The 21795-nt window shown below is 45.8% G+C and overlaps 1 protein-coding gene across 5 annotated transcripts in view; it reads right to left on the bottom strand.

Moving 5' to 3' along the window:
• Positions 1–21795, bottom strand: part of FAR1 (fatty acyl-CoA reductase 1) — a 528293-nt gene that overhangs the window by 276167 nt on the left and 230331 nt on the right. For 3 of the 5 annotated variants that reach the window (XM_085648214.1, XM_085648213.1, XM_085648217.1), the window contains 2 exons: positions 18832–18876; positions 18606–18733 (listed from right to left, as the gene is read on the bottom strand). In XM_085648214.1, the coding sequence (XP_085504340.1) occupies positions 18606–18733; positions 18832–18876 (173 nt within the window). The remainder of the gene's footprint in view (positions 1–18605; positions 18734–18831; positions 18877–21795) is intronic. The other 2 variants (XM_085648216.1, XM_085648215.1) reach the window with 1 other exon arrangement.

Raw genomic sequence — 21795 nt, 5'->3', positions numbered from 1 at the left:
TGCAGGGTCGCCCCAAGTTTGATCAGGGTCCTGCTGGTCATCAGGGTCCGTGTCTACATGGTAGGGGACTTGGTCAGCCATGTAGTCCTCCAATGCGTCTGTATCGGAGCGTGTGGGGGAGAACCGGTGTGGATCCTGGTAGGATGAATGGAAGGGTTCATAAAGGAGAGGTTCCGATTCTGCAGGCAACTTCCTTTTTAGTGGGATCCTGAAAGGGTCCAATGGCGGCTCCGAAGTTATCCTTCGGTCCTGGAGAATCATTCTACCAGTGCCGGCGTCGATGATACGTGCTGGAGACGTCTCAGCAGGTGTGACCGTAGGTTGGGTGACCCGTGTCCTGAGTTGGAACATTTTTGGGATTGTTGACGGAGGCAAGCCGAAGGTAATGTTGGTCGGCACCGAAGAGGCTGCGGGAGCTCCGACCGAACCGGAGCCCGACGTGTCCTGGAGGACAGGTGTGGTTTTGCTGCCTTGCGTCACACCAGGTCGTACTTGGGGCGCCTTCGAGGCTTTGGCACCGGCCAGGCTCGTAGAGGCGGCCGTAGATTTTTTCGGTGCCGGAGGGTCATCGAGTCGGGGTGAAGAGATCACCGTCGAAGTCTTCGATACCTGAGGCTTAGGTGTCGTCGAGGGAGCGATGTGAGACACAGCAGGCGGTACGGCCCTTGGTGTCGTCGGTGCCGGTAGCCGAGCAGGTTTGTCGGTGCCGATGGCTTTTTTCCGTTTGTCGACTCCAACGTCGCCCGCCTCAAGTTCGGCACCGAAGTCCCTCTTGGTGCGGTCGGTGCCGACGCGGTGCGCTGGCGTCGAAGGCCTCGATCCGACCAGCGCTACTTTCAGTTTCGGTTTCGGTGGAACCTGAGCAGCTTTCGGTTTCGGTTTTGTGATAGGGAAACCAGCCTGTTTATGTAGTAATGGCTGCCGCTGAACGTCCGAGGCCGGGCCCGAGGGCGGGGCCGAAGAACTGCGGGATGGGTCTCGGGTAAGGCCCGAAGGCGATCCCTCGACCGGAGCCATAGGCTGTGGCACTGGTGTTTGAACGGTTTGAACAGGTAGGCCTTGTTCATCATTGGAGCTACTTTCTTCGGCCCCGAAGGCCTCCTCGTCGTCTCCTACCTCGGTGTCGTCTTCACCTCTGTGGAAGAGTGACTCGTCTTCCTCGTCCGATCCGGGTTCGTGTTCGGAAACGGGACTGGAGGGCAAGACTTCCAATTCCTCGACGTCCTCGGCCTCGCCGAAGATGTCTGTCGGGGCCGGTGCCGCGTGCTGCGCCTCGAGTCTCGCCGCTCGTCGATTCCGCAGAGTCTTCTTCGAGCGGAACCGGGCACAGGCCATGCATGTTGATTCGTCGTGGTCCGGCGAAAGGCATTTGTTGCACACCGGATGGACGTCGATGTGTGGGTACTTCGCATTGCATACCGGACACCTTTTGAACGGCGTCCTGGATTCCATCGTCGAAGTCGTCGATGGACAGGTAAATGCGAAAGCAGTCGGTGCTGAAAGTTAGTAAACTAACAAATTCTATCGAAACCCGATCGATAAACAGTACCGACGCGAACTAAAGGCCTTTTGGCCTCGAAAAAATATTTTCCTAACTTGAGCTAAGATAGCACATCCGAACCCAATGGCGGAAAAAAACAATCTGAGGATGGAGAGGATGCCCATGCGCACTGTAGTCCAGGGGAGGAGTCACCTATCCAAGGATACTTCGAAGACTCTTCCAGGACAACAACGTGCAAACATCCGGACCCAACACTAGGCGGCGATCTATGCACAGATATGAATTCAGCAGCCCACATGCCTCGAACCCTTTAATATTACAGTTTGCATGCGTTTGAAACACATTCTGGAGAAGAACATTTCCAGGCGCAGAGCAAAGCTGATCCTGTGATGTAATCCACATAAAGCTGATCTTTACGGTATGGGGTTCCCCATTCAAGCCTCGAGACTTTCTACTAGTCTAATAATGTTAGTTTACTAGCGAAAGGAAGGTGACTGTATTCCACTCATTTATATTATGATTTCTCCTTTCATTTTCTAAGGTATTGTAACAATGCTGATGGTTTTAATTATAATCATTTGTCTGCTTATGTTAGCCAAACTACTGCATCTTAGGACACGTAGTTTATAAAATAAACCTTTAAAACTTTACAGTGTCTCTGATTACTTTGTTGTGGATTGATATATGAATAATAGCGAACAGGTATGTCTGATTCCCACCATTTCTGAGAATACTCTAAGTCGCTTGTTCTGGGTTGTCTATACATTGGGACCTCCGAGATAATACAGATAACGAATGGGACACTGATGCTGGTCGGATAGGGGTTCTGGGTACTGAGGTGAGTTTTTTGGTACACCACAATTCACTGAGGTCCTGGTTTCCTGCGCATAGTTCTGTGCATGAGCAGAATCCCTGCAACAGCAGGCAGGTCTGACTGGCAGACGAGGTACATTTGCATCCTTTGCAGAAGCTATGGGACTGACAGACCTCTGGGGGCAACACAACCAAGTAGCCAGGCAATTCACACACTTCTCACCGGCACATAACTGTTACACCTGACTAGATTACCTCCTGACCTCATGATCTCTGCTAATCAGTTCCAAGGGGCATTTCAGATCATTCACCAGTGGGATTGCACTTCCAGGCCGCCAGATACATAGGCCGCAGATTCCTAGAATAGATATTTGGTGTATCCAAGAGAGGGAAATAAAGGAGAATATTAGAGAGGTCACCAAACAATGTTTTGAAGATAATCAAGGCAGTCGACTCCCCATGCACACTATGGGAAACATATGAAACAGTGCTGCAGGGTGAAGTACTGGCCCCTATGGGGGGGGGGGGGGGAGGAGGGACGAAAGGAGGAAAAACAAGAAAGAGGACCTTGAAAGGGACATCCTAGAGCTAGAGAAACGGATAGGACAGGAAGCATCGAGGGCATTGTCTCACCAATTGATATTAAAACAGTATGAGCTCCGCGCCCTGGCGGTGAATAGAGCAACTGTGTATGCCCGATATACGATGTGGGGGATAAAGATGGCAAACTCCTGGCCTGGCTGGAAAGCAACGATAGGGAGAAAGCATGGGTCTTAGAAATTAAAGACTATACCGAGGCAACCTATACAGCGAATTCGGAAATAGCGGAGGCTTTTGCCTCATACTAAGACAGTTTAAGCCCCCCCCCCCCCCCAGTCCCAGAATCAGTGTTAGACAGCACAGAACTCCTAGGGTCTCTAGTCTCACATATATTAACCTGAGACGACAGGGAGGAACTTGACTGACTTGATGGAGGAAGTGATGGGGGCAATAAGGGGACTGCAATCCGGAAAAGCGGCTGGACTCGCCCCGAGCTGTTCAAAATAAGTGCAGCAGGAGTTACAAAACCGATGCTAGACATGTTTTTAAAAGCCTAAGAGGAAGGGAAATTGCAGAGGGATCAGACTGAGGGGAATCCCAAAATGAATCCACCCAGACCAAACTGGGATTATGCCGCAACGCAGCACCCGACTAAATCTTAGACGTCTATGTGGAGTCCTGAGACAGAAGGAGACTACGTTGGCAGACAGGGCAGTGATGACGGCGCTAGACGCAACAATGGCATTCAATGGAAATACATCTTCGCTGTACTGCCAAGGATGGGCTTTGGGCCAAATTTCTGTTAATGGGTCCAGATATCATACCAGGAACCGTTGGCTCAGGTACGAATGAACGGTACCACTTAGCGAACATTCCAGCTGGGAAGGGGGACACGCCAGGGCTGTCCTCTCTCCCCATTAATATTTGCACTAGCACTGGAGCCACTCGCAGCGTGGGTATGAGGAGACAAATTGATATGGGGAATCCCAATGCCAGGAGGAGCGTATATCTCTATATGCAGACGACATCCTACTGTATGTCACCTGCCCACACCGCTCTGGGAGCAGACCATTACAAATTCTGGGGGAATTCACTCATGGTACAGGATAAACTGGTCCAAATCGTTGGCCTTTCCACTATAGGGGAGAACCCCGCCCCCCTCACCCCCCAGGTCCCATCAGACTGCAAGGCCACGATTTTGGAGGATGGATTCAGATATATTGGGATCCGCATCACTCAAGACCTACAGAAGTTCCTGGGATTAAACCTCAACCCACAGTTAGAGAGACTCCACAATGACGTCACTCACTGGCATATGCTGCTGTTAACCCTCCCAGGAAGAGCTGCGCTTTACAAGATGATGTCCCTCCCACGCCTGATCTACTTGTGGGAGAACCCACCATTCAGGGTGCCCCCGGAAGCGTTTCAAAAACTAGAACAAAAGGTGTAAGTCCTACTGTGGCAGGGAGTGGCTCCCAGAATAGCCCTGCAAAAACTACAAAGGGAGGTGTACGACGGTGGTCTGGGAATCCAATACGCCCAACTATACTATCGGGCAACGCAGCGAATAGTAATGAACGACTGGGTATATGTAGACCAGCAGACGCCCGCCTATAGAGTGGACAGACATGCGAAGGGCTCGGAAAATTATGAGCTGATCCTGTATCAGAAGAAAGGGGGAGAAAACCTCCCAGAGCATACACAATCGGTAGTGAGAGCATGGAGAGGCAAACCACTACATAGGGTGGAGTAATACGTTGACAGAAAGGACTCCCCTGTGGTGCAGCGATACACTGAAAGAGGTTAGAAGACTGAGGTGCTTTCAGCAAAGGGGGATACTGGGAATACTGCACTTAGACGACATCTGGAGGGGACAGGCAATTTTAACCTTCAAAGACCTAGCAAGAGAATATGATCTATTAGTCAGAACAGTACAAGTATTTACAGTTGGGCCATGTGCTACGACGACGCATAAGAGGAGGTTGAGGTGCTAGACCTCTCTCCCATAAAGGATAGATTGATAGCAGACCATATGGCTAATAAAGGTATTTCCCTGAAATGCAAGAATCTGCTAAATAACTCCCCGGAGGTTCTGGCTTCCCTATGCCAGAAATGGGTAGAAAATGATGTAGGGAACATCACAGATGAAGAATGCACTGAAGCTCTACAGGGAGAGAGAGAGAAACAGCCAATGGGACCAGATTTAGGCTGATCCAGTTACGAATCCACCACTGCTCCTATTATTCCCGTACCCTTCTCTTCAAAATCAGGAAAACATCCACATCATTGTGTCTCTGGGGTTTCGGCCAAGAGGCCACCTTCTATCACATTATGGGACTGTCCAATCATTCAAGCCTTCTGGAAGGGGATTATTGACATAGCTCAAGTTGTAGCAGGCACCATCCAGATGGACCCCAAAGAAATATTACTGAATGTATTTGGAGAGGCCCCTCGGCCGAAGTACCAGCAAATATGGGTGACCCTTGCCCTAGGAGTAGCGAAAAGAAACGGAGCATGGGGAAGAGTAGACCCTCCTATGATACGGCAATGGTTGGCAGACTTCGATTGGTGCCAAAATGCAAAACAGGTGATATGCAAAAGCAGATGTGGGGAAAGGTGTGGGGGCCATGGCAAACCTTTAGAGCCACCTGAGAGACACAGCACGAGGCAAGGGTACAGGTGGGAGTTGAAGTGAGAAAGTAAAAGATCCCGAAGTTTTATTACAGTCATAGATTGGTGACAGAGTGGTGTGAACAATAAGATCTGCTGATTGAATAAGATCCCATCCTTAAAACAGCAATATATGATGCAATGCCCTCCATTTTATTTCTTCAAATGTAATGATTGTAATGATACAAAAGTAAAAAAAAAAAGATATATATATATACGTTCTTTTTTTTTTTTTAATAAGACCGCATCAAGGATAGCTTTAAAAAAAGGGATTGTCTGCAAAGAAGCCAATTATAACTTCAGTTGATAGTGAACCCCAACAATGTTAAGAGGATTGCAGTCATCTGGAGGTGGTCCATGGTTGTGGAGAGTCCGCTTTCATGGGCAGTCATTGAGGTATGGGATGACTCGTACAACAGATCTCCTAAGACACGCTGCAAATACCACTGTTCACTTTTGTGAAGATGTGATCATGACCAGAAAAACATTTTCAGGGTCAAGAGACTCAGTTAACAGATGTGCATGGGCTCAAACAAGGTTCACTTTGGAAAAGGGAGGACCAAATTTAAGTCCCACTGTGGCATCACAGGTCTTCAGTTGTAACATGTTGTAAATCTTTAAGAAATCTCATCACAACTGCTCATTTAAACAAAGAAAACATCCTTTAACAGTGTCCAACGCAGGTCCTTGATGGGCCATCAAAACAAATAACAGCACTTCAGACATTTTAGCTTGTGGCGGATCAATATGATGGGTGCTGTACCTAGCCACAAACCTCAGCACTGGTATGGTCAAAGGGGAGCACGGCAAACTGAAACCGCTCCTGAAAAACCACAAGCAATGGCTTGTGAGCCTGCAGAACAGGGATAGGAGATACGCTCTATCGAGTCTCCAGAATCCAGGTCAAACAAGACCTGGGTCAGTGATAGCATCTTCAATTTGTCCTTCTGCAAGAATGCGTTAAAAGGGAAAGAGATTGAAAATAGGACGATGGCCTCTGTCCTTTGGTCAAGAGTCTGCACTTGCTGAATAGAAATCAGTCAAGACTGATTTGAATATTGCTGGGTCAAAACTGGGGAGGCCTAGTGGGCAAAAGAACGATACTTTTAACCCAGATCTCTTGACTGTGGGAGAATGATTGAATCATTCAGCATTCCATCCATCATTTGTTGCAGTTACACTTAAAGGTTACCTGGGTAGAAAAAAATGATTCCGTTTAAGGCTATTGTTTCCACCTTACATAAAGAGATCCCCCATTGTTATGATGCAGTCAGTCTTATTGTCCTTTGAACAAGCTACACATCCAGCACCCGACATCTATTCTAGAAGCATCGCTCCCATACTTCATCAGGACGTCATCATTAGCACTAACAAAATGTATTCAATTATTAAATAATAAACTAGATGCTATGATAACAACAAAGTTGAGCAAACCCCCACAGGATCTATCCAGCTGCCCATTAGTGTGCAGAGAATTTTCTATGGCAAAATAAAGCTGAATGAGAATTGAACACTAAAGGAGAAATGTTTATTCTCCTGCACACAGGGAATCTTACAGAGTTGAATTACACAGAAACGTGTTAAGCAAGCCAGATCCAAGTTTTGCCACAATCATATTATGTCACCAAAAAGTGCTTCCAACAAATTATTTTCAATAATAGACAGCATCTGCAACATCCACCTCTGCAGTACCCACCCAGTTACTGTGTTCTCAACTATGATTTCATCCATGAAAGAGATCTCTAAAATCCTGAAGTCGTTTTTTTCAAAATCAAAGGTCTTATTTAGGTCGCATAAAATGAAGACCTTTCTGAAGGCAAATCACCCTAACTAATCACTGGATTCTTTTTCCTTACTCAGCCTAGGAGACATTTGTTCTCAACTTAAATCCATGTGTTAAGGATCACCATTTGATTCATGCCCTGCCAAGAGTGGAAGCAGTTGTTCCAACAAGAACACCAGACCATACGACGATTTCCAACTCATCTTTGTGTTTTTGCATAGCACCAGATTCACAGAAAAAGCACTTATCGTCCTGTGTTTGAGAAAGCCCACCAAAAACCATTCAATTATGTTGAATAATCATTGTATCTCACTATTGCCACTGGTGGCCAAGACCACTAAAAGCTTTATTAACTAACAGCTGTCTACATGTATGGAAGAGCGTCATGTTCTTAATGCCCACCAATCTGGTTTCCGCCCAAACAGGGACATTGAAACTATACTGATACCAATGGTATCAGAATGATACTAGATTTTTGAGCAGTGACAGCTTTAATTTTATTTGATCTTTCGGTTGCCCTTAGCACAATACTCTCTAAGACAGACTCTTGAGTTTTGGAATCAAAGTTAGACTAGACTTGTTGCTCCTTTTCACTAAGCCTTCAGAAGCAACAACTGCATGGGCCCTATGAAGTTGAATATTTATGCTGCACAACTGGCATACAATTTTAAGCCAAGTGATTGAATTTCTGCCTATCTTGATGTTCCATCCAACCTCAGACTAGACAAAAATCTAGACAATCTACAGGATCAGTTTAAACATGACCATGCGCAGTCCCCATTGGATGAACGCCAACTTGCTTATATTAAATAATATAAGAAACACTCAATCTGACAGGTAGAAACAAGTCAAAACGCTTAGTGTCCTGGTTCAAGGTAGGTATAGCATTACTTTATTATTGTTACTGTGGGACTCCCACTAGGACGACAGGGAAGATTCAAGCATGTGGATCTATGAAAGATTCAATACTGTAGAACACACAAATAGTGCATACTTTAACATGTGCAGGAAATTCAGGGTAATAAAATGAGTTGGGATCCAAGTAAGCCACAGCACAGTAAATTTTCCTTGGTCCCTAGTTGCCAGCAATGCAGGAGTTTGGTAGGTTTCCTTTGGTGCTGACCGAAACCTAGCCCAAATCTCCCATGGACGCTCCCCTAATCAACAGAATCTCCAAGTGTTTAGTCTGCTTATCCTTGCTCAAACCCAATAAAACAACCACATGTCTCATACCTTCAAGCTCAGACCACCATACTTGGGGAAACAACTGCTAAAAGTCAACAAAGGTCATGTTGAACAAATTATACACCTTTGTTAACTGCCTTACTGGTGGATACTAGAACAGTAGATTCCTCTCCATTCTAATAGGCCCAAGGTGCTAGAATGGATGCAGAAGATTTTCCAGACAGACAATGTGCACCAGTAGGTGCCTTCACGTCGATCCATCTCTGCACTGGAAGAGATGGTTGGTACTATATGTACACTTCACCCAAGTGCACTGTGGTCAGTTTCTTACTTGGATGCCCATGCTCTCATACGCAGAGCTCAAAGGATCAATGACTTGCATCACTCTACAAATCTCCAATTCAGGATTTGTTTTGATGTGAAAAGAGTCCATTACATATAATGGCATGGAAAGAGGGGGATGAAGAAACTGCGGTTAGAGAGAGCATTACCAAAGGCAAGTACCTTGTTCCACAGACTCCTCACCCTTAGAACAGATACTAAAACAGTACCTCCTCCAGTTGGGAGTCTGTGGTATGAATCGGACCAAGTGTCCTGCAGAGCAGAATGGCCAAAATGCCCTTCCCGAAGAACCTGGCTGGCAAGGCAGTAGTGTTCCATCAACATGTGAACTTCTGCCCAAAGTTGCAGTCTCACAAATATCCCCGATAAGCTCTCTACGCGCCAGCAGAGTGGTAGTAGCTTTGGCTCTGATGGAGTGGGCACTCAATAGCTCTTAGGTCTGCTTCTTGCCCAATGTGTAGCTGATCTTAATGCAAAGGATTATCCACATGAATAAAATACTCTTCTTGCTTTGCCTTTCCTTGCCCCACAGAACCCCACAAACAGGTTTGTCAACTGATTGCTTATAGTACGACGGACGTAAAAGCTCAATGGTCTTCTGGGATCCAAACAATGGAATCTTGCCTCATTTGAGAGGTGAGGTAGGGCATATAATATTAGAAGTGTAATGGACCTTTCCACATGTAACGACTCGAAGTGCCAGTTTGTTCGGAAAGGTGGTGGATTAACCTATAAGAGCTTGAAGCTCAATCTTGCGAACAGCTGAGGTTATTCCAATGAGAAAGATGGTCTTCGGAGTTAGGAGACACAGCGGACTGCTGTGCAGCAGCTCAAAAGGAGCCCACATAAAGTGAGAACCAAACTGAGGTCCCACTGAAGCATAACTAAGGGTGTAGGAGGAAGCACATGGATTAAGCCTTTCAAATATCAAATCACCTATTGTGATGTAAACAAGGACAGTTGGCCTGATAAACACAAAAAGAAAACAAACCGATAACCTTTAACTGTGCCCACTACAAGTCCTTGCTGGACTAAAGACAACACCAGTAACAAGATATGCTATAATTTGGCCTGCAACTGGTCCGTATTACTAGTACTGCACAGAGTCACAAACTTGCCCCAGCTTCCAGCATGAACAGACTTTGTAGAAGGAGGTCTGCTGAAAGGATGACATTAATTTCTTTGACAGGAAGATCGATGCAGTGAAGTGCCACCGGTCAAACTCCACGCATGGAGGTGTAGATTGAGTAGGCCCGGAGTGCAAGACCCTGCCCTGCTACTATAATAGAAGATCCTTTCATAGCTGTGGAATGATCTGAGGGCAGATGCTCATGCTCACGTTTTGGGCACAACACTCTAATGGCCCAATCCAGATCCACCTAGAATGACTGGGAAACAGTTTTTCCTGGTCATCTTCAGAGCTCAGGGCATAAGTAGCAGTGGGAAGGCATTCAGGAGTTCTATGCTGCACTCTAGGCAGAATGCATTTCAGAGATACAGCCTTCTCAGGTTCTCAAATGTGCACAAGGTTTGACACTGCGTGTTTTAGTCTGTGGCGAAGAGATTGAGCCAGGTTTCTTCTCATTGCTGGAAGACACACTGTGCCACCACTGGGTGCAACTGCCTTTCGTGATCAGATAGGCATCTCCGCCAGTGTGTGTCTGATCTCACATTTACAGATTGTCTGGTTGGGAATGATCAAGAAATTCCCAGACAATTCAGCCAAGCCTAGAAGCACAGGACCCTGGAACCCACGCCAACTTGCTTTCACAATACCACTTGGCGGTGGCGTTGTGCGTGAGGACCTTAATCAGACACTTTGACAATAGAAAGGCTTTCAATACAAAACAAATGGTGCACAACTCCAACAAGTTGATGTAGAGATGGGTCTCAGCCAGAGAACAGTGACCTCTGACCCCCACCTCTTCCAGACGACCTCCTCAACCCCTTACAGATGAATCAATCAACACTGCAGCTCTGAGTAGGGAATGGAGAGGAGGGGTTGGTCAATGTTCCAACTCTGGTTTAGTATCCACTACTGCATATCCTTTACAATCTTCGCCAAGACCTGAATGGACTGACTGTTTCCATTTGTGCTGGGCACACTGAGACTTCAGATCCCACTGCAGAGCGCGCATATGGCACCAGGCATGGTTGATGAGCAGAATGCTAATAGTCCAAACACCTCAGAGCCATCCTCACTAAGACCCAGGACAGAGGCTAAAGCATCAAGATCATAGCCTGAATGTCCATGACTCACGGCTACAAAAAAAAAAAAGACCATAAAGTACACCATATCCAGGTTACCTCCGCTGAATGGGAGCCTCTGCGAAGGTATCAGGTGAGACTTCGGGACACTTATTGCCAGCCCCAGCTATGTACAGTCACCATTGTCTGGAGGTGGTTCACAACAGACTCCGGCATGCCTCCCTTCATCAACCAGTTGTCAAGGGAGGGGAAGGCTGGTACCCCAGACCTCAAAAGGTATCTTGCAATCATGGCCATCACTTTTGCACTGGGGAGGCAAAAAAGGGAGCACAGCAAACTGAAAATGCTTGTGGCCCACCTTGAATTACACAGCGCCTGCAGGTGCACAATGGCGCTACTCTTTGAAGCACTCAAGCGCAGATTCAGCCTTATTGCCAAAGAGGCGAGAACTGTAGAAAAGAAGATCTGTGAAGGACACCTGAATGTCACCAGATAAGCCTCTGGATCTCATCCATTTGTGGCATCGAAGCACCATGCTAGCGTATACCACTACTTGGCTGCATCCTGGCCATCTTGAATGGTCATCACCAAACTGGCACAAAATTCTTCTGGGAGTGCAGGTAAAAGCTCAGCAACTGAGTATTGTAACACATAGGTGTACCTTTCTCACCAAACATCTGGCATAGATGGACCGGAGGGCGAGGCTAGCAGAAGAAAACATTCTCTCCAAAATGTCTCAATTCTTTTCAACTCTCTCGAAGGGGGCTTGTTTGGGGCGGGGGGGGGTGGTGGTTAAGAGTAGTAGGGTAAGAATTGGTGTTACCCTTGCTAGTGGAGGCCTGTACTGAAAAGCTGTCAGGATTAGGGTGCTACGTTAAAAAGTCAGGGTCACACCTGGAGTGGGTCTGTTTACAAGTAGGCAATAGCAGAGTTTATCCCAAGTACCCATAAGGAAATCAGTCAGTGCTTCACGAACGTCAGCTGAGGATTGTTCAGTTTGTAAGCCCTCTGCGAGGACCTTGTTTTTTTAACTTCATGGAAGGTAACTACAAATCTGAGACTTGAGGCACTCGTCTAATAACCATGGCCAATAAATCAGACTCTCCAATGGAAGGGTCGGAGGGGGTAACCAGCCATGTGCCACTGGCCTCTTGTAGATTCAGATACAAACTGTCATATTACGGGGAGAAAATGTCCCTCACAATCAACAAATCAGGGTGGCTCTGGTCAGAGTGCAATCTGAAGAGTTGTTGGAGCACTAAAGGGTGGCGCCTAAGCAAAGGTAATGACTTAACAGAGTCAGGGTGTATGGGGGCCAGGTGCACTAGGGCCTATCCTGGAACACAGTTTAGGCCAATTTGTAGATGGATTTGGCTTGGAGGTGGGCAGAACATTGGGAATGAAGTCTTCCTCTAGCATCAGCACTGTTATGGACATGGTAGGAAATGGCATAGATTAAGATGCTGGGTGTGACGTCTGCTCTAGAGTCAGAGCAGACCCAAAGCAGGTTCTAGAATCATTTTATTGCCGGTTGGCTCCATAAACCCATAGAAAGCCATACATATCTGGTAGCCAGATGCTGAGGAAACCCAGGGAATGACTGATGTGGGTCAAGCCTTGGGAAGGATATGTTCTTGCATGAGGGAGACTGGAGGAAATTACCATGTTTTAGAAACCGATTGAACGTCTCACAAATGCCATTTTTTGCTCATTTTTCTAGACACTTTTGGCAAGGAAAATCAGACGTGCACCACTGGTTTCCAGTGTGTAGAGAAATCGAAAAAAAAAATTCCACATACTATCCATATACTCCTGAATTCAGTACTGGTCACCAAATGACCAGGGAACCATAACCAGTCATTCTTGATGATCTGCTCTTACATCCCCAATTCATTATGTAGATTACCTTCCCTAGGAAAACACACGCATACTTGTTATTGCTAGTCTCCAGGCATTCAGGGAAATACTTCCTTGGTCGGCATCACAGGATTTGTGTTTTTCCATTTGAAACCTTCAACGCTATTTTCAGCAAATATAAAAACAAGATTAAACGCTCCACATCTTTTTCTTGGCATCTCCAGCCTATGATATATTGTTGAAGAGTTCGCATTAACAAATGCCATGAATGTGCTGAAAAAACTGTATATTTGCATTAGTTCATAAAGAGATACAGGGTTTTAAAAAAAATTCAAACTGCGATTTGCAAAACACCACAGTAGGGAAAGAGGTAAGAAGAAAGAACAAGTATCTCATCAAACCTAGTCAGTGGCTGATGATCCAGGTCCCTTTATATGGAGGATTGGAATCCGGCCCAAAATGTAATCAATCTTTCTACTTCTACCGTGGAAGAGGGAGGGGGTTACTTAAAAATCAAAATAAATTTCCCCGACAGATTACAGAAAGGTAAATTCTCCTTCTCCCACTCTATTCAGTGCTTGCTTATAATAATCCAGGTAGAGAGAGTGCTACTTGGAGGTCCGTCAGAATATCCGATTTTTATTATGGAAGAACTTGTCGGTGAACTGCTTCCCTTCCCTCACACCTCTGCCTGGTAGTTGCTGCCCCTGGCCCTTGCAGGTCTGCAAGTTTGAGGCCCAGTGGGGAGTCTCTCTGCTCTGCCCTCTGTCTCTCTTCCTTCTGATCATATTCCTTCATCTCATCTGTTCCACTTGTCACTTTTTCACTTTTGTCTCTTCACTTTTTGCACTTTTTTCCTTCAGAGTCCCTGCTCACTCCCCCACCCCCTCCAGTGCAGATTTCCCCCCTACCAGCTGTTCAGCCCTCCCCCTCACACTACTTAATGGAGGCTGCTGTGTAGCCAAAGGCAATCCCGGATCACGGACCCTGGTTCTCAGGCCATCCACCGCTGTAACTCCAGCACACTCCACGCCCTCAACACTGGACGTCACCTCGTGTCGCTGAAGAACACCAAAGGCCTGTGCACCTGCACCAGCACGGGCCCACCAGACATACCGACCACACGACTCCCTCCGATATATCCTACTCAACGCCTGCTCCCTTAAGAGACACGTGGTGGAGATCTGAGACCTGATGGACTCCACCACCCCAGATGTTGCCTTCTTCACAAAAACCTGGATAAACTCCAGCTCAGCCCTAGACATCGCAACAGACATCCCCGACGGATACAAAGTAATCCACAGGGACCGCATCAACCGACTGGGAGGAGGCATTGCCTCTGTACAGAAAGAAAAACTGTCTCACAACTTGCTCGGATGACTACTCACTCAACAGGGAGCACCTCCACTTACAGATCCAGATAAACCCTAACACCCTCTGCGGCACCCTCTTTTACAGACCTCCTGGACCGCCCGCGCCCCCCACCCCACTTCAGCAAAGCCATAGCCAACTTATCGCTTAATATGCTCGTCTCAATGGACTACATCCTCCTTGGCAATCTCAATTTCCACCTGGACAACCTCGAAGACCACAACTCCTCATCCCTACTGGAGAACCTCGCCACCATCGGACTCAAACAACTAGTCACAACAACAACCCATTCAGCAGGACACACGCTCGACCCCATCTTCGCCACAAGCAGCATCTCCATCAGCCACACAGGACCGACCACCATTGTGTCAACTTCTTCGCCAAACTCACCATGCGCCACCACACCTACTGCGTTCCTCGCAGAAGCTGGAAAAAGGTCAGCGAAGACCAGCTCACTACCTCCCTCGGCAAGCCCTACCACTGACATCCACGGACACCAACACCTAAGTACACAACTTCCACAGCTGGATCTCCGAATGTGCCAACACTCAAGAAACCCTCAGGCAAGCAGCTCTCCAAGAAAGACAGCTGGTTCTCTTTGTCCAAGAGTCTAGGGGCACCTGCAGACAACTCGAGAAGAGATGGAGGAGCAGAAAAATCACGGTAGACCACACAGTCTTCAAATCCTTCGTCACCGCACACCACCACCTCATCAGAACAACAAAGAAAGCAGCCTTCAAGAAACGCATCAACGCCAACACACACAACAGCAAAGAACGTTTTGTCGTAGTCAAAGAATTGGCCAAGCCCATCACAGAGAAAGTAGACATTTCGCCTGCCCCAAGACCTCTACGACAACCTTCACCTTCTTCCACTGCAAGATCAAAGAGATTTACGACAGCTTCGCAACCCAAGGCACACCCACCCCACCCGCAACCACCGCACCCAATGGCTCCAGCCCCCAGCAGACCCTGACCAACTGGATTACCTTGGACAACACCTCCAAGACCATGTATACCAACCACTCCGGAGCCCCCTCGGATCCCTGCCCCCACCACATCTTCAACAGGGCGGGCACCTCCATCGCACCCAAACTCTGCCGCACCATCAACTGCTCCATCGAGTCCGCAACTTTCCCAGGAGACTGGCAGTACACAGATCAACACCCTGCTGAAGAAACCTACCAACCAGACGGACCTCAAGAACTACAGACCCATCTCTTGGCTCCCCTTCCCAGCCATCAAGTCATCAAGAAAGCCATCAACATCCAACTGCAAGTTCATTGAAACCAACTTCCTGGACCTTTCCCAACCGGGCTTCAGAAGCAACTGCAGCACTGAGACCGCTCTCCTCTCTACTTCACACAACATCCATACCCTCCTCAACTGAGGTGAGACTGCAGCCCTCATCCTGCTGGAGATCTCGGCTTCTGTCCTTGCAGGAAACCTCGGAGTCCTCCTGGACTCCTCACTCTCAATGAACCGCCTAATCAACACCATCTCGTCCTTCTGCTTCCACACGCTCTGTATCCTTCGTAAGATCTTCAAGTGGATCCCCACCGAGTTCAGGAAAACATTCACCCATGCACTTGTGAGCAGTAAACTCTGCTACAGCAACGCACGCGGACGGTACCACACAGAAACAGCCCAAAAAAACACAAGCAACTGGAGAACGCCTCTGCCAGACACATTTTGAACATCCCATGCTGCAAACACATCATCAGTCACTTGATGTGTTAACACGAGAATCACTTTCAAGGTTCTCCTGCACGCTCACAAAAACCTCCACAATGCCAGACCTGCATACCTCAACCACCGCCTCTCCTACACTCCCACCAGACCTCTCCGCACTGCCCAACTAGCCCTGGCCATTATACCACAGCTAGAGGAAGATCCTTCTCCTATCTTGCTGCGAAGACCTTTAACTCCCTGCCTCTGCACCTCAAGCAATCACCATCGCTGCCGCAATTCAGGAAGAACCACAAGACTTAGCTATTCGACTGAACTGCAAACACAGCCCCTCCCCCACCCAGCATCTTGAGACACTCACAGGTGGGTAGGCGCGCTTAGGACCCTGATTGAAACGTTTCTTAATGAAGTAGTAGTTGAAGCATTTCCTATTGTAAACTTTGCTTATGGTGTGCCTCATAAGTAATGGTTGCCTTTCTAATAACACAGATACCAGAGACATTCCATCAGGAATTCCCAAATGGATAGCTTGGAATACAGTAAAAGTTACGGAAAAGCCCATTATTTAAAAAAAAACACCAATTTGTTTAACGATATTTAGGAGGGAGAGGAATGAAAAAACAGTGTTAGTAAAATGGACTGATTCAGAAGAAAGTCTGATATCACGTATGAAGCAAATCTGGATGCTTTCACATGACAACCTTATTCTTATGTAGTACAGTGTGGGGTTCATGGACGCACAGGGTTTGTATTTCACTAACCATACATGCTGATGCAACCTTCCACCAAGTAGGTTGCAAGAAGGTAATGTGGCTTGGTTCAAATGGATTACATTTTGAATGGACTACATTAATCTTCCAAGCAGTGGAATGTCTCGTAACTGGAGGTAACACTTATGCCCATCTAGAAAGTCCTTAATGATTGGGATTCTAAAAAAGAGGTCTGTCATTTCTGTAAGCAGTAATAGCTGCGAGGAGTTTGATGCAGAGTCCTTTTAAGAGAACTGTCACGACTGAACACATTAAAGGTCTCTCTAGTTTCCTCCTTGATTGTCGAAGAAAAGGTTACCTCCTCCCAGAAATCACGATGCCAACGTGCACAGCAATACACATGTGAAAGTCTCAAGTAGCACCTTAAGAGACTCACAACTCATTGGCAATACTGGGAATTAGGGATTACAGTTGATGCAGTAGTTTAAAGCTAGGTACCAAAGTGAGTGTGAAAGGAGGGCCGAGAAGGAACCCAGCATAAGATAGTGCATGAAAATAAAGTACCAGAATATTCCAGTCTCAGAAAAAGATCAAAAATAAATAACAGAGTGGGCGATCAGCACAATGAAAAATCAGAGGAACAAATGCATTGTGACGGATCCTCCTCCAACGCAATCCTTCTTGTGTATGATCTATGCAGTAAAATATATCACCAGAAAAAAAAGCTCACAACATATTGAACGGACTGGGAATGTCAAGCAATAAACACTGGAAAGGTATGCATCTTGGATATGCATTTAAGGCTCGTCATGCCTACCCTTCCACTAAAAAGGCGTGGACACCATTTCTGCACCAAGCACCAATGTGTTAACCCACCGAGCTCCCACAGAGATGCAAACACTGGCTAGGCGGAATGAAGGAAAACTCTGATCAACACAAGAATCAAAGATGTGATGCCTTTTCTTCACAAGACGCGAGACCGTTGGAGAGTCGTATTCCGAGATCAACATCTCAGTGAGAAGTATCTGTTCGACAGGAAAAGGTTTAGCATTTTGAGTTTGTAATACTGCTCCAATACTGCTTCTGGATGCTCATTTGATATGGTTGCCTTGTAACCCCAGAAACTGAAGGAACTGTGGCATGTCTGGAAACACTGTAGACATGGTTGTGAAGTGGAGACCTTGAGCCATTAGTCTTTCTGCAAAATGCTTGTAAATGTCGAGTTGGTACACACTAAGGACCTCAAGCTATAAGATAATGCCAAGGATTGCTAACAAACTGTCCCAGACACTGCTGCAGCTTTTAATGTAAACCTAAGAGAACAGATTCAACACAAAAAAACGGTAATTACCAGGCAGTTTCCTCTAGGTGAAAAAGCATAGGTCTGCGTGTTGAAGAAACTGATAAAGAGACTGCATTCTACTCATTCCAGATCCTCTTACTGACCTAAAACCTGGCTCAGTCGGATGCACTCCCATTTCTCTTATTCACTGTTGGTCTGAGAATGTGGTAGAAGTCAGTGGTGTCTAATAATCTAGTGTGCTTTTGATGTGGCATAAATGTTCTTACAGGATGGGGTGCTTCCTCAACTTTAGGGACAGGCAGCAAACGGGGTATCAGATAACATTCCACCATATGAAACAATTTAAAAGGAATAATTTTTCCAAAAAAAAAAATGTACTTCAAATTGGATGCCATTATCCTCTGCTTCTTTGTTTTCCAGGGGAAAAACAAAGAACAGCAATTCATGTAAACATGAAGGGGCTATCAAGAAGGGTTATCTAACAGCTCCACGCAAACACTGGTGTAGCTAACAAGGAAGGTTGGTAGTCCATAACCACAGTTTGTACTATTTCATTAAAGTTTAGACATTCGAAGACAGTAAGAAAGAAAGAATACACACTTGAATTGCTATCAAAATAAACTACAGTGATCACCTGGTATACCTATTAACACCCGAGTACCAAGCTGCTGCAAGAGTTGTATTAACAACTACATCTACGGGAATTAGATCAGCAACAGCACTGTTGGAAGCTCTCATTGTACGAAGGATTCCTTTTCCTGCCTACAAAAAAAAATGAAAAGAATGTTTTTCAGACAATTATACAGCGTAAGATTATATTCAAACCTACTACTGGCAACATTTATTTGGAATATACTTACAGCGATAAAAAGTCCACTTGGTCCGTTAAAATTATCTATCCATCCCTGCACAGAAACACAAAGGAGAAATGTTTAATAATATTTATACAAAAGTGTCGGGCTTAGAAACTACCAAAATTTTGCCTATAAAGTATACAACGAACAGTACATTAACCAGTGAAATGGAAAAGAAGATTACACATTTTTATTGCTTTCAGCAACAGTTGCCTTTTGAAAAGAAAAAAAAGCACAAAAAACAAATATACAGCAGGACTAACAGGATGTACACATACAATACATTGTGGTGAGGGAATCAAAAGATTATGCACTACAAGTGCATAAATATGGACCTGTGATTACAAAGCTTAAGCATTCGCTTGGTTCCCTCGAGCATGTGAGCTGTATATTAAAGGTGAAAGGGGAGCTTCCTTGATGTTCATACCTTCCACTGCCGCAAGTCACACCAAAGGCTTCAAACTAGAGGCAAAACATCTTGGGATATGGCTCTTCTCAGGAAGCGGGTCACGTTGCTGGCCTCACTGCCGACCACCACGCATTACAACAGGTATCCACAGTATTTCACAGATACCACCCTTTCAGTCTGCAGATCATATGACCACTTTTTCTTTTAGCCTGAATAGTTTGTTCCACAGGATAGCAGGGATCTCCCTAAATGTGGTTCCAGGTACATTGCTAAATACAAGGTTAAAGGTCACATGGGGAACAAAAGTGCCAAGCACTAAATGTGGGACGCGTGCTAGATAACCTAAAGCAGTCAAGTACGTTTTGGAACTTTCTTAGATTTACCTTGATGGGGAAGATGGCCTTAACCAAAATGGTTGTACTGTCCCAGTGCTTTTATGTCTTCTTGAAAGGAACGATGCATTAGATCCCCCTGAGCATTTTCCACGAACTGGACAAACTCCTGGTGCACTTACTGTGGGCTGAAAGGCAGCATCGGGTTGGACTGGCCAAGTTGGAATGGGATAGAGGGAATGGAGGTACCAGAACTCAAACTCTACTACCTAGCGTCCCACTTACAACACGCTGTGCACTGGTTTGACAAGGAACCTAACTGGGAGAAATTCCTGCTGGCAGCTACCACTGTGGGCAGAGAACCAGGTTCCCTTTTGTCTGTGTGGCAGCAGAATGCCTGCATCACAACCACACATCCCAAGACTGGTGTGCACACTAAAGGAGGGGGAATTGCAGGTGGTAATATGTAGGATACTGTATGCCCTGGAACTGGAGGTATGGTGCATATGGCCCATTGTACAAACTGCCCACACCATGGCTGTAGTCAGGTGGCAGGAGGGGGGTACCAACTTTGGTGACCTCTACCCACCAGGCCGATTCATTATACTGCAGGAGGCAGCAGATACTTTTAATTTAGAAAATAGGCAGTTTCTCCAATATCCTAAAATGTCGGCACTAGCCTAGGGAATTTGGCCTGGGTCTCCAGATGCCCCTGATGCTACCAGACACTTGTTACATTGCTGACTGTTGCAGGTGGTCGACTGACACCTCATCACCCATTTCTACTGAGCCCCACAAGCTGAGACCCAAACTTCTCTTAAAGTGGAGGACACATGGCAAAGACTTAAGTGAGTTCCCTATCAAAACTATGGAAAGGGCAAAAATACACCAGGGGTGCGAGAGGTCTCGGCCAATGCACACTTAAAACGTACTCAATTCATCATAATACATATCACATACATATCACTCGCCTAAACAGCTACACACAATATATCCTACTAGAGATGTGGGGTGCACGCGTTGCAGACACACTGGCAGACTTCTTTCACGTCATGTGGAGCGGTCCTCTGATGGAGTATGATTTTTGCTAATAAAATCTGCTCAATCTAATCTGTCCATGAGTGTGAATTAACCAGGAAAATTTACCAATTATGAGATGTACCAACATGGAAAATATAGTGTACAACGTGAAAGTGTGCAGAGGAAACTCGACAGTGTTTCCTAAATGCAGAGAAAATGAAAAAATGGTCAAACGTAATGGAAAAAAAAGAGATGTCTTTCAGAAAATGAGGAACAAGTAACCTGCATAATGCTTGGAAACAGCCAATTAGTAATAAATGTTTAATGAAGATTTATTTTGTCTATCTAACGAGTGTGATTCATGTCTCCTAATATGCAGAAAATATGACAAGTTCTGAAGAAAGTGATTTTCCCTTCGTGAAAGACTGCATGAACCCTTTAGAAATTATTTCCTTGCTGCTAAAATAATGTAAGCCTTAGATGTTAGAGGATGTTCCTTTGTCCGTCAAATGTTTCTAATGTTTCTAGGATGCTAAACAGTCTTTTTCTGAATGAATTTGTCTAGGCTTTTCCTGTGTAGACAAGAGATGAAGTTTCTTTTAATATAATTGCTTCAACGTTTGTAACAAGTAGTAGTTTAGGAAGGACAAGTATATACTTTTTGTAGCAATGATTTCCTTTTCCTTCCTCGGAAGGGGATGTAATGTAGTTTTCACAATAGTCTTACTAAACGACTTCACAAAGTAAGCGCGAAAAACTGTCACCTCATGTGGAGTGACCAATGAAATGTAAGAAGAACTTAATGATACAAATTATTATAAAAGAAGATTGTGAGAAAAACTGCGACAGAGTCCGTTCCCGAGCCCATTCTCAGAGTGTGCGTGGCGTGTCATACTAATCCTGAATCTCTAGCTGGCTTATTTCCTGCAAATCCTGAAGAGACTCTTACTTAAACGACTTTGCACATCAGCTGGTGATGCTGCTTTTGCTATACCCTTTCGGCCGAGCGGTTAGCTTTCAGACTAATTGCACGACGTGCATTAGTATTTTCGATTTCTTAGGTTCGTATGAGAAGTGATAGTCTTACGTATGTCTTTGCACTGATATTTTTCTCCCTCTCCTTTATACCGGTCTGATGTATTTTGAAATAAGACGTATTAGGTTTGTGATTTTACTGTATCATTGTAAACAAAGATGCCATTCTAATTT

The sequence above is a fragment of the Triturus cristatus genome, chromosome 3_2 (assembly GCF_964204655.1).
Source record: "Triturus cristatus chromosome 3_2, aTriCri1.1, whole genome shotgun sequence".
NCBI classification, from domain to species: Eukaryota; Metazoa; Chordata; class Amphibia; order Caudata; family Salamandridae; genus Triturus; species Triturus cristatus.
Note: the sequence above shows the minus strand (reverse complement) of the source record. Positions and strands in the feature narration are given on the sequence as shown.